The 13,704-nt window shown below is 46.9% G+C and overlaps 1 protein-coding gene across 1 annotated transcript in view; it reads right to left on the bottom strand.

Annotated features, from left to right (window-relative positions):
- grin2db (glutamate receptor, ionotropic, N-methyl D-aspartate 2D, b) overlaps positions 1–13,704 on the bottom strand; it is a 33,649-nt gene that overhangs the window by 15,839 nt on the left and 4,106 nt on the right. The window contains 7 exon segments of the mRNA XM_025061448.1: positions 1,767–1,935; positions 2,783–2,988; positions 3,944–4,058; positions 4,982–5,310; positions 6,819–7,085; positions 7,894–8,100; positions 9,510–9,849. Coding sequence (XP_024917216.1) covers positions 1,767–1,935; positions 2,783–2,988; positions 3,944–4,058; positions 4,982–5,310; positions 6,819–7,085; positions 7,894–8,100; positions 9,510–9,836 — 1,620 coding nt within the window. The 5' untranslated portion in view covers positions 9,837–9,849.

Here is a 13,704-nt window from a genome sequence, read left to right as displayed (position 1 = left end):
CCCATGTGTCTCCTGGGCCTCGTCTCCCCCATGCCACATCCAGGAAAACCTGAAACACTGTGGTATCTGCCGCTGGTACACAGCCGCTGGTACACAGCTGCTGGTACACAGCTGATGGTACACAGCTGCTGGTACACAGCTGCTGGTACACAGCTGATGGTACAAGTGAAATGTTAATTCACATTAGACGCGGCAGATCCACTCCACGGTAGATCATCAGAGTTCCAGATGAAGCCATCAAAGAATGGACTGACAACAGTCTGACAGAACGAAATCTGCTTGGTTGAAACACGTCAGAACAGAATCTGTCAGCCAATAGGATTCAACAGTAGAGCAGTTTTAGAACTCAACTGGTGACAACTGGTGCTTGGCAAATTTCTCCAGGGACAAAGATAAAAACAGCACGGCTCTTTACACAATCGGCAGCCCTTAAATTGCCATCACTGTGTGTGTGTGTGTGTGTGTGTGTGTGCGCACACATGCCTGTTTGCACTTGCTGTTTTATTTCTCTGTTAGCCCTGTGTGTCTTTCTGGTAGCAGATTTCTTGGATGCTCTGAGAATATTGCCAAGANGGGGGGGGGTTAAGGGGAAGAGGGGTCTGGCAGAGAGGGACTGTAAATATGCCTTAAAAGCTTCTCTGCAGATAGAAAAGAAAGCAGCATCAGTCTGCTGGACTGATGGGGTTAAACTTGTCCAGTTCATCTGTGTAGCCAAGTTCTTCTCTGCTCAGTGGAACAGACCATGTGATGACGATGACGATGATGATGACGATGATGATGATGATGATTGGACATCTGTCCTCAGGACGGTTGTCTCACTGTAGGCAGCAGTAACCAGTGACAAACCACAGAGCAACATGCTAACTGAAAACATAAACACATGCAGAAACACACAAAGATTCAATGTTCAGATTGAGATTGGAATTGGAATTAGGATTAGAATTCAAGTCACCTTAGTGTTAGTGTATAGATTAGGATTGTTATAGTTAAGGTTAGTGTAACACGCCCGAAAATACATCATGTGATTTGTTTGTACCAGGGACGCACAAACTGTTTGAGTCTTCAAAGGAAAATAAATATGATATCGTTGACATTTCAAATGAAAATCTATTATTGATATAAATATAAGGACATCTAGAACTACAATATTTAGCATCAGACCTTTTCACAAAATAAAAAAGTTAGCGAAGCTGGCGCCCTCTGTCGAATCGTTGGTTATGTTTCAGGTGACTTTTCATGTTGGGAGAATTAAAGCTCTTACTTTTTCTCCATCTTTGTGCTTCAACTTACTGGAAACATCAACTGCAAATAACCAGCGCTAACACTGTGGGAAAACGTCCCACAGTGTTAGCCACCGCCACGTTCTCCTTTTATAAACGCACGTTTGTGCTGTAACCCGCCCTTTTGATGTTTATATTTCTATGGTTATACTGTATGTAAGGAGTATTTGGTAAAATACTGCTAATGGTATCCAAAAACCTTTGGTATCAAGGCAAGTCAGTAAATACCACAAACTGAGTAGAACAGTTGTTTTTTGGTCACTTCACTTGGACTTCTCTTGTGTGGGAGTGGCCAGTGGCCTGAATAAAACACAGTGAGACTACAAGAATATATAAGATACTGTATATTATCATTCGTTATGATATTGGACCATTCTGAACGTCGCCATAAATCCTTATTAGAACTTGGCCAATAATTATAGAGCACACACCTAGTTTTTACAAAGTGCTCACAGAACATAAAGCACACACACTTCAGAGACTTGCCTCTCCGATCATTCCATTCCAAACACCATCGATCTTCTTCCCATGTTTCCCATTGGTCACTAGGTAGAGGTCATAGGTGAAACCAACAATTTTGGCCAATCTCTTGAGGATGTCAATACAGAAGCCTTTACAGCACTGCTTCATGGGGGCCACGCCCTCGTGGTTGAGACTAGGAAGAGAGAAAAAAGAGGGAAAACATTAAAGTGAATTTGTTCTTCCGTCTTCCTGTTCTGTTTTTTTTTAAATAGTTTTGATGATTATCCAGGTTTTCCCTGGGTTAGTTAGTCTGGTCACTGAAAGTTATTATTCTTAAACCAGTGCTCTTCAGGTCGGAGCTCGGGTCACTAAGGTTGGTTACAGAACCACGTGTGATTATTACTAGAGTGTGATGATCAATTAAGAGGTTGAATAAATGAGTCGTCGTTAGGACAGGAAGGTCGGACACAAACATTTACTGCTGTGTAGACACTAGTTCTGTCTTTGTTTAACCAATCTTTTCACACATCTTTTAAACAAAGCTCCTGTTTCTCTGATCCCTGACTGTGGCATGGGTCACCTGACCAGGGACAGCAGCCTCAGTCTGTTGACTTGATCCACCTGCATGTTCTGATGGCACCAGGCTGTTTCAACATGTTTCAACATCGGACACTGCACCTGAGACACTGCACCTCAGCGCTGCACAGTCCGTTACATGAAGACCTTGATCTGATCTACGACAACGCCGCTCAATTTCCTCTTTTTGGAGAGTCTGTGGTTTAGACTTTTTTCAGGAAAGGAAAGGAAGCAAACTATTTGTCACTGCCACTGCACCACTGCACACAACCAAATAACCCATCACCAAAAGTGAGCGAAGGGTGCGGGGGGCGGGGCGGGCGCAGGGAGAGAGTGCCATGCTCAGTGCACCTCAGTGGTAACTTGGCAGCTGGTGGACTCAAACCTGAAACCTCAGGATCCACCACTGTCCTGAAACAGCAGAGTGGAGTTTGTGAGTAAACATCATTAAGAAAACAAAACACCTAGCATTAAGTGGTCGTCTGCAGGGCACCGAGTCACGGATGCAGGTTCCAGATGCTGGATCAGCCAGCTCCACGATGACAAATGGCCGTTCCTCCAGTGTGACCACGCGCAGGTGCTGGGCATCATCAGGAGGTTTGAGGAAGGGCCCGTAACGGGACCAAGCTGGATATCTGAGCCGCAAGACGCCATTCTCCCACCATCCCACCTGAGGGCACCACAGAGACACACAGTCAAGTACTACTACAGTATATTCGTACTACTGTAGTAGAGTGTGTTCCACAGAGGAACCAATGAATGATGATGACACAGGGCTGCAGCCAATGACTGTTTCTCATTTCTATTGATTAGTGGTCAATAGGTGATCACTGACACAGTCAAGGATGTGTGGGAAATTACTCTTGAAATTTCCCAGGATCCAACAACTGCTGGGTGAAACGCACACACACACATCTGTACATGAGTCTGCATTAAATATTTGAATCAGGAAGGAAAGGAAAGTGAACTACTTCTCATTGTGGCATAGCACACCACTGCACCACTGCACCACTGCACACAACCAAGTGAGCAGTGAGTGGGCATGGTGCTATGCTTAGAGCACCTTGACAGCTGGTGGACTCGAACCTAAAGCCTTCTGGACCCAAGTCCGCCTCCTTAACCACTAAGCCACCACTGCACCATCAGTGGACAGTCCTACAGTTTACGTCTGAACCTCTCCATTAATCTGCCGAGAGATTTTGAAATCCTCTTATTTATTCCCCATTTATTCTTCATGTCCATGGAGAAGAGAGAGGGAGAGAGCGAGGGGGAGAGAGAGAGAGAGAGAGAGGGAGAGAGAGAGAGAGAGAGAGAGAAGCCCACCAGGGTCAGTGGTCAGCAGCCTCAGGCTCTAAGCCTACGTGGCTGTCATCAGTCATGTGACCTGCCCCTCCCCCACTGCAGCAGTGGTGGTACAGTACATCTACAGTAGAGCGCCCACAGATGGAGTAATACTGCTGGACTCAGCAGCCAGTGGCTCCGACTCGTTCTGCTGCTTCTGTCCTGACGTTGTAACACAATCACAGAGCTCCATCAGCTTTAGTTTTACCTCAGCAGAAAAACAACACATTTACTTTAACAAATGGTAAAAAACACAGAGCAAAGATTTAGAGAAGAGTTCTTACATCTTCCCAGCCACGTCCGGGGGTCCAGGAAATGACATCCAGGAAGGGGTTAGCCAGGTAACCGTCGTTGTTGAAGGAGTAGTCTCGACCTCCAAGTGTAATGTTGCTAAAATACCTGGATGGTGGAAACAGAAGACAAATGATTGGTCAGTCAAAAAGTTCCAATTCAGAAGAGTGTAGTGAGGGGGTCAGGGGTCACATAGGGTAGCTTCAGACCCATAACCAGAACCACTTTCTTTAGGTTCATGAACCCAAAGGCAGTCATCAGTTCCACGTGGTCCGGACCGTGACAACGACCAGGGTTCTCAGGAGTTACAGCTACACCTCTCCAGGCTCCACTTGCTACACATGCTGATGTAATTCTGCCAACTCACCACTACACTCACTGACGTGGCCTAGTTGTCATGGATGACAGCCAGCTTCAGAACCAGACTGAACTCCTCCCACGTTCCTTCAGCTCCGTCTGGACTCAAACCAAAGAACTATACTGTAGTATAGTTTTATTTTTATATATATATATATATATATATATATATATATATAGAACTAGAACCAACCCACTGCTTTGCCCTGGATTATTTGGATTATTTGAGTGATGGAAGGATGGAAGATGTGGTCTCACAGCAGAAAGGTCATTGGTTCAATCCCACGCTTCATCCAGGGTTGACTCTTCACTGACCGTTGGTTTAGACGTGACTTTAATGTTCAGTTTTCACTGTATCCACAGCACTGGTTTATCAATGTGTGAGGTGAGCGCCCTCTGGAGGCCACCAAAGCACTTCTGAGGTAAATATGTAAAAAGAAATCTGTTGCGGGACAACATGGAAGCTAAGCTAAGCTAAGCTCCACTGACCGCAGCTTCACATCACAGAATAGCAATTTGTTTGGTTCTTGTTGATGGTTTTCTGGTTTATTTACATGTGTTTTTTTTGTGTGTGTGTAAATGTGAGGGGGGGCGTGTCGGTGGGGGTTGGCAGTGGTTCTTTTGCTGCTGGGTTTTTACACCACAGCCAACCTACAGCCTTCTCTGATCCTCACCTCATCCTGTCCCGTAGCCTCTGGGTCTGATTGGCGTCCGTCATGCAGTTGGTGACAAAGTTAGGTCCACCCGTGGTTCCGTAGTCCTTCCTCATGGCCACGGCACCGTGTGTAAGCACAGATACACCACGAGCGATTCTCCGCCGAGGTTCGTCCCTCCAACCCTGAGGCCTAACGGCAAACAGAGCCCGGGGCAGGTTCTCCATCCCCAGACCTGAGAGAGCCGGCCCCACAGCGAACCACATGTGTGAGGCCCCGGCCTGACCCGCGGCCCAGGCCGCTCTGAAGACCAGCTCCGCCTCCTCCTGAGAGCAGTACAGCAGACGTACCTGCGGGACAGGAGGGAGGCAGGGGAAGACAGGGCATAGGGGGGAGACGCACACACACACACACAAACACACACATGTACGCTAGTGAGATAAAGGGAGGACGGGGAGACATGGAGAGACACAGAGGGTGGAAGGAATAAGGGGAGAAAGACAGAGCTGGGGCACCACAGTGAACGGGTGGTTAGGGTTAGATAGAAGGGGCAAGAGGTGGAGAGGAGGTGGGGGAGACTTTTAACTCTGACTAAAAGTGATAGAAAAGTCTAAAGAGAAAGAAGTTCAGGATGGAGAAGGAAAAACCAAAAAGAAAGAGGAGAGGAAGAAGGAGCAAGGAGGAGTGGACAAGAGTAAGAAGTAGATCATGTAGCTTTGGATCAGTTTATATTCTGTAATTGGCTCCTGAAGTAGGCAGAGCAGGAGGGGGTGGGGGTGAGGCAGGGGCAGGCAGGTGAGGGGCAGGCAGGGGAGGGAGGGGCAGGGAGGGGGGGGGCAGGGGGGGGGGGGGGAGGGGGGGGGGGGGGGGGGGGGGTGCTTTATTACCCTGCCCGGGAGAGTAGCTCTAAAAGCCCACGGAAAGCTTGCACCTTTTTATGTAGCTCACACTCAAGCTTGTTTAGGAGCTCTGAAATACAGCGTGTTCTGTTTCTGCAGGGGGCTGGAAGGAAGGAAGGAGGGGGGGGGGATGGCGGTGGGGGGGGCATTATCCAGCCGGCGCATTTTGGGTGGGGGGGGGGCAGGGAGGTGAGGGAGGGGTAGGTGGGGGAGGGGCAGGTAGGTGAGGGGCAGGTAGGTGAGGCAGGGTCAGGCAGGTGAGGTTGAGGCACAGAAATTGACCAAAGTGAAATTGAAGGATTAGATGGGAAACGGGGAAATGGAGAAGTGAAGAAGGCCTGTGTGTGTGTGTGTGTGTGTGTGTGTGAGACACTCGATCAATTACAAATCAAAGCATCAAAGTCAATGATTCTGGTCAGGATTTTCAGGTCTGGGTGCCAAGGCTAAAGGTTGTGGCCATATGTTGATCCTCACTGCGGCCTGTTGTCAGTGGGTCATTCTTCACAAACACTCACGGCCACACGTTTTTACCAACGTTTCCATTTTGATGTAATGGATATTTGACAGCACAGTTGGTCGGTAGGATGTCAAATGGAATCAGAGAGCTTTGTTTTGATTGGTTCATTAACCTTGAACCAGGTGACCAAACCTGAGGAAGTGGTTGAACTTGTTTAGCTCATTGTCACATGACAAATGGCCAGCAGAGCAGATTGACTTGTGGTTTCTGGTACTACTGAACCGTTGATGCCTTGGCAGATGGGAGGGGAGAGAGAAGAACAGAGGGATAGAGGAGAGAGGGGAGAGATAGAGAGGTGGAGGGGGTGAGGGAGGGACGAAGAAGGAAGGAAAAAGCTGGGAAGCCACCTGTGAGAACAGGGGGCCTCCGATGACACTCGCTGCACTTCCTCCACTTTCCTCCTCCCTCTTCCCCCCTCCCTCCCTCCTTCCCCCCGTCTCACCTGCGCCTCGTTCTCCTTCAGCAGCCTGCGCGTGCGTGCCCCCCCAGGGTCATCGGTTACATTCAGGATCACCACACTCTTCTTCTCCCAGCCGATGAAGGAGCCGTCTGTCAGGCCTTCCACCACAGACAGGAAATCCTGGTAACCATGGTGACGCGTGGAGACTACAGAAAAGGAGGTCCAGTCGTACTCCTCCAACACCTCAAAGATGACCTCCAACTGAAGGGCTGTAGAGGAGCTGAACTGGAGGAAGATGGAGCCTGACTCCTGGGGTGTGGAAGAAAACCACTGATTGGTCTAAAGGTGAAGTCCAAGACTGAAGACAAACAAAGCCACCCTAACGCCACAGCCCACTCTTGGTGCGTACCGCGGTTCTGGTCTCCTACTGCAGAGCTTCAGTCACTGGCTACAAATTATACAGTTTATAAACAGAACTTTAAAGAGCGCCACCTTTAGACAGGTGAACAGGTGTGTTTAGGTGGCTGGATGAACTGACCGTCAGTGTAGAACTGTGTGTGTGTGTGTGTGTGTCCAGTCCCTGCTGCTGCAGCAGTGTCCACTGGACCACTGCACATCCTCTACTGACATCCAACAGCAAGGGTCTCCAACATATCTAAGTAAGAGGTGGGGGTTCGCGGGGGGGTGCAAGGACATCTTCAAAGTACTACCTCTACTACTACAAATACTACTCCATCTACATACTACAAACCATCTGTTAGTGTCCAGTGCTCTGGTTTCCTCTGGTACTAACACACACACACACACAAACACACCCACTGTTGTTCATTCATACTCACACCCACGTCTGCTCACTGACACCCCCCCGCCCCATCAGAGACACAGCCTCAGTTGGTGCCATTTGTCAGATTCACTGCAGATCAGTGACCTCTAACCTCTGACCATTCCTTCTCCTCTCCCCTGAGATCTATGGTATCAAAGAGCCAACAATCAGTACCTCCTCCATCTAGGATGAGCGACGTGTGTGTCAATCTGAAACGCCTCCCTCATACACAAAAAACAAACTCTTTCTTTTTTCTCCCTCTCCCCCTCCCCACAAACCCATCCCCCCTCCTACCTGTGGCATCCTCCCCAGCCCAGCTCCCCCTCCTACAGCCACAATGGGCAGTCCTGTTTGTGCAGAGACAAACTCCAGCATCGGCGCCAGTGGCCCCCAGGCGGTGCGAGGGGGTCGCTCCTCTTCATAAACCAGACCTTGCAGGGGTCGAGCAGCCAGCAACTCACACAGCTGGGACAGCACCGTCTTGGGACTGCTGTCGTTCACCTGGGGAGTGACGGAAATAAAGAAGTGACATTTGTTCTGGCAGTGAAGCAGTGAGTCGTCTGTGACGAGTCAGTGAGCAGAGACACACGGCCGCTCGTTCACGGAGCCAACCCTACGGCTGTGGTGTGCTGCCCAATCATCTCAGATGATGAGATGATTGGGCAGCACACCACTATTCACACTAATGAGGGTGAGTGTGAATAGAGGGTGAGTGTTAATAGAGGGTAAGTGTGAATAGAGGGTGAGTGTTAATAGAGGGTAAGTGTGAATAGAGGGTGAGTGTTAATAGAGGGTAAGTGTGAATAGAGGGTGAGTGTTAATAGAGGGTAAGTGTGAATAGAGGGTGAGTGTTAATAGAGGGTAAGTGTGAATAGAGGGTGAGTGTTAATAGAGGGTAAGTGTGAATAGAGGGTGAGTGTTAATAGAGGGTAAGTGTGAATAGAGGGTGAGTGTTAATAGAGGGTAAGTGTGAATAGAGGGTGAGTGTTAATAGAGGGTAAGTGTGAATAGAGGGTGAGTGTTAATAGAGGGTAAGTGTGAATAGAGGGTGAGTGTTAATAGAGGGTAAGTGTGAATAGAGGGTGAGTGTTAATAGAGGGTAAGTGTGAATAGAGGGTGAGTGTTAATAGAGGGTAAGTGTGAATAGAGGGTGAGTGTTAATAGAGGGTAAGTGTGAATAGAGGGTGAGTGTTAATAGAGGGTAAGTGTGAATAGAGGGTGAGTGTTAATAGAGGGTAAGTGTGAATAGAGGGTGAGTGTTAATAGAGGGTAAGTGTGAATAGAGGGTGAGTGTTAATAGAGGGTAAGTGTGAATAGAGGGTGAGTGTTAATAGAGGGTAAGTGTGAATAGAGGGTGAGTGTTAATAGAGGGTAAGTGTGAATAGAGGGTGAGTGTTAATAGAGGGTAAGTGTGAATAGAGGGTGAGTGTTAATAGAGGGTAAGTGTGAATAGAGGGTGAGTGTTAATAGAGGGTAAGTGTGAATAGAGGGTGAGTGTTAATAGAGGGTAAGTGTGAATAGAGGGTGAGTGTTAATAGAGGGTAAGTGTGAATAGAGGGTGAGTGTTAATAGAGGGTAAGTGTGAATAGAGGGTGAGTGTTAATAGAGGGTAAGTGTGAATAGAGGGTGAGTGTTAATAGAGGGTAAGTGTGAATAGAGGGTGAGTGTTAATAGAGGGTAAGTGTGAATAGAGGGTGAGTGTTAATAGAGGGTAAGTGTGAATAGAGGGTGAGTGTTAATAGAGGGTAAGTGTGAATAGAGGGTGAGTGTTAATAGAGGGTAAGTGTGAATAGAGGGTGAGTGTTAATAGAGGGTAAGTGTGAATAGAGGGTGAGTGTTAATAGAGGGTAAGTGTGAATAGAGGGTGAGTGTAATTCTACTTCCTGCATGTGCAGCTGAATGAGTCCAACCTGTAGCCAGATGACGTTAGCAGAGCCCCACTGGGTGACAACACTCTCTCCCAGGGAACCGAACACCCGGCCAAAGCCAGGGTACAGCACCCTACCCCCCGGCCCCGCAACTGCCGCCTCTGCCTGCACCGTAGCACCGGCGTGGATGACGGCGATGTTGAAGTTCATCATGGTGCCTGCATCCCGCTCCCGCTGGCTTGGCCGGAGCAGAAGATGGGGGGAAGTGTCCACTAGACCTGCCCACTCTGCCAGGACCAGTAGGAGAGAGAGAGTAGGTATGGCGACCATGGCAGCCTGCCGAGGGGGGGAGGCAGATATATATCGCATGAAGAGAGGGTGCCTGAGAAACAGAGAGATAGAAGCGAGAAGTAGAAGAAGAAATGTGTGAAAAAGCAAAAGAAGAAGAGAGTTAGCTACAGTTAGTTGGAGTTAGTGTTGTAGTTAAGGATGGGGCCGATCCGATGGAGGACAAAAATTGAGGCAGTAAAATGGAAGAGGTAGTAAAACAAGAAGAAGGAAGAAGATGAAGAAGAAGGAGACAAAGAGAGGAGATGAAACAGGTGCTGCTGAAGCTTCAGGCTGAGAAAGAACAATATCAGAGAAAATGGAAAGTGGCTGTTAGGGGGGAGGAGGGTGAGGAGTTAATAGCAGAGGGAGACAAAGTTGGGGGTGGAGGTGGTTATTGTGCTGCATGAATGATAACAACAATTAAGATGACTGTAAACACACACACACACACACACACACACACACAGACTGGAGATAAATGCATGGGTGCAGTTGTGCTGCAGCAGCTAATGATAAAAAGAGGAGGGTAAAGGGAACACGGGAACACACACACACACACATACACACATACACACGCGCGGACAGAGATAATGACTGGCTGGGACACAGACTAAAGTACAGCACATCATTTCCAATTCATTTCTGATGCCAACTGCCCCTCCATCCCTCCCTCCCTCCATTACAACTCCCCCTCTACACTCCCCCTCTCCCTCCAGTGCTTTCACATTCTCAATCTCTCCCCCCATTTCATGGCTTCAATGACCAAACACAGTTGCATTGATTAACGGAGGTCAGCTGATGTAATGTGTCTTCTCCCTGTCCCTGTCTTCATTTCTTCTCCCACCCCCCCCAGCCCCCTCCTCGTCTTCCTCAGACTCCAGAGTTCCTGACTCTGATGAGGGCAGCAGCACAGAGAGAAGTAGACAAGAAGAAGAAAGTGGTTGGGTGAGGGCTGAAATACAGGAGACAGGGATGGTGGACAGGTGGAAGACAAGGGGAAAAGATGAAGACACAAAGGGGGAGACGTGAGGAGAGGGGAGAAAGCAGGTGAGAGAGGATGAGAGGACAACCAGGTTTTGTAGCGATAAGAATCCCTGGATCTAAAGGAATCAGTTCCAGTGGTGACTGGACTTTGACCATCCAGTTTTGACTCAGCCTTTTCCTAGGCCCTTGTTGTAGATACGAGGGTTATGGACTTGGACTAAACCATTGTCTGAACATCAGACTCTGGAGAAGAACCTTTGTTCCGTTCCTACTAGATTATAGATTATTATAGAGTTCCTTGGTACCATTATTGTCAGAGAATTTTCCACAATATTATGATTATCACTCATTTTTATGTGTTGGTTTCACAACACTGTGACTGTGTAAAGTCACAGGAACGCCCCCTGTAGGTCTCAACGTTTCCATCATTTCTACCTTTTGATGCCAACATAAAAATATAGAGCAACAAGAACACAGTTTACAGTACACAAGTAACAAGTAACCTGAAAGTACAAGACAAATACCAGTAATCCCATCATGCAATGAAAGAAAAGTCACCACAGAACAAAAACCTGCTGCATGTGTTCTCTGTATTTCTGTCAGAGAAAACAGATGTGGAGGTCTACAGGAGGTCTGCCTGTCTGTGAAGACCATCACAAAATATAACAGTACACTACTAAATATATCGACCAATGTTTGTATATCCAAGTATACATTTATAAAGGACTAATCTTTCATCCACCGGAGAATTGTTTAAATTATTTAAGTCATCTATAGATGGTTTTCCGATAATGGTTATTACCCATGATGCATGACGCCGCTGGCCATGTTGTGCGGCAAAAGACGCAAAAGACAACAAAAGACAATATTAAATCGCCGGAGGTCGAGCAGACGAAATTGTTGTATAGAGGTTAACTGGACACAATTACAAAGGCAAGATACTTGGACAAGTTGAAAATAATCAATGGAAAAGACCCATACGAAGTCAACAAAGCTGAGTGGAAGCGGGCGGACATTGAAAATTAGCCAGACAATGTACGTATATTATACGGTATTTATTAACACCCAAATAATAGAGCGTGTTAATGTAAATCCTTCTTTCTGTCGAAATATGTTTAAAGTTTGTTTAATTTTACGTGGCCACATATTAAAGTTATCCGTTATTTTGAATCGTTTATATTTAATTTACAATGACAGACACGGATTAGTAATAAACGAAACGGACATCCCAGTGTAGGAAGCAAAACGTTAACTCACTGATAGGAGGCTAAAGGAGCTAATGCTAAGTGTTGAGTGACTGAGGACATTTGACAACAGACAGACTGTTGAAGAAAAGTCCACGAAGTTCCTGGACTTTTCTTCTACAGTCACTGCTCAATGACTCTGAAACTGTCTGACGACGAAAAGCGCTGTGTTTACGTACGAACAGTATAAAGTTACGTTTAATGGCGCGTAACAATGAAAACCGAAACAATTAATTGCAAACGTCACGCAAATATTTAACTTCCTACTATTTCAATGTTGTGTCATGAAAATACTGACGTGATTTAATTCAGTTAAGGTGTATTTACCTTTACTTTGACGAACAGAGTCCGGTGGTTGTCCCGCAGGTGATCAAACATGTCGGATGTATTTCCTCCTTTCACCACAGATGAATGGAGGAGTGATGTAAATGACCAGGTGTCGTCGTACTGTAGCCAAAGTAATCCCACATGGCTAATTTAACGAGCTGTTCGAGGAAATAACTTTTCTTCCGCCATTCCACCCACGTGGTCACGCCTCTCCTCTTTTGCTGCGACTAAAATCAAATCAAAGCAACGCACGCGGCAACGCGCAGATGTTGTGTAACTTTGTTTTCGTTCCGTCTAAGATCCACTGAACTATATTTCCAGTATTTCATTTTTTGACGTTATTACGAAAACGTTCACATAAATTAGCCGTAGCGCAATCAGAGAGAAAATAAGACAGAGACACAGACGTCACTGATTCACTTATTTTCCACTGTAAATGTCTACATGTTGTTAGCCTTCACAAAACACAAACCTCATCATCTGACACAGTGCAGTACACAGTACAGTACACGGTGCAGTACACAGTACAGTACACGGTGCAGTACACAGTACAGTACATAGTTCCAATGTCCTTGTTTCTTCCACTCATTCATGACACCCCTCCTTGACGCCCCCACTGGACAGGCCTACAATTTGCTTCATTCAATCAATCTCACTCCTTGATACTGTCATCCATCCATCCATCCATCCATCTTTCTACAACTTCTTGTTTGTTGACCCCCACTCACACTTTTCTGCCACAGATCTGTACTTCATATCACATTTCTTCACCTCCCCCTCACCTGCTTCTGTTCTACTGCATCACTGTCTATCCCTGCATCTGATCAATGTTCAACAGAAGACAACTGTCATGCAGAGTTAGCACAGTTAGCACAGTTAGCAGAGTTAGCAGCCCAGAGTGCAGCAGCAGCAGCATCTGGTCACTAACTCTTGATGATCTCTGACTTGTCATCCAATTGACCCACATGAAAATGAAGATATGACAGATGATTTGGACCGGTGGAAATTTAGACATGAGCCAGTTTTGGCCCAGGAGCCGGACTTTGGGCATGCCTGGTATATATGGTTGGGGTCTCTGCTCTATCCCTCCATCAGTTAAGGTGAAGGACTAAATGTTTTTAACTTTTCAAGGTGGGACTTTTTATCTTCAAGGGAATCGAACCCTAGTCTCCAGAGACTGAAGTCTGACTCACCACAGCTACACAAGTAAAAATAAAATTCTTTTTTTTAACAGCCTCGTTGTGATATGTTTCTCTCTCTCAGCTTCTCGTTAGCCTCGTCTGGTCCAATCACAGCGGTGCGTGTTCTGGTCATTATGTTCTGCTGGACAACAGGACGGTCAGTAACCCTGC

The sequence above is a fragment of the Cynoglossus semilaevis genome, chromosome 13 (genome assembly GCF_000523025.1).
Source record: "Cynoglossus semilaevis isolate Cse_v1.0 chromosome 13, Cse_v1.0, whole genome shotgun sequence".
In the NCBI taxonomy this organism is placed as follows: domain Eukaryota; kingdom Metazoa; phylum Chordata; class Actinopteri; order Pleuronectiformes; family Cynoglossidae; genus Cynoglossus; species Cynoglossus semilaevis.
The sequence above is the reverse complement of the archived record's forward strand: the minus strand, read 5'-3'. Positions and strand labels throughout refer to the sequence as shown.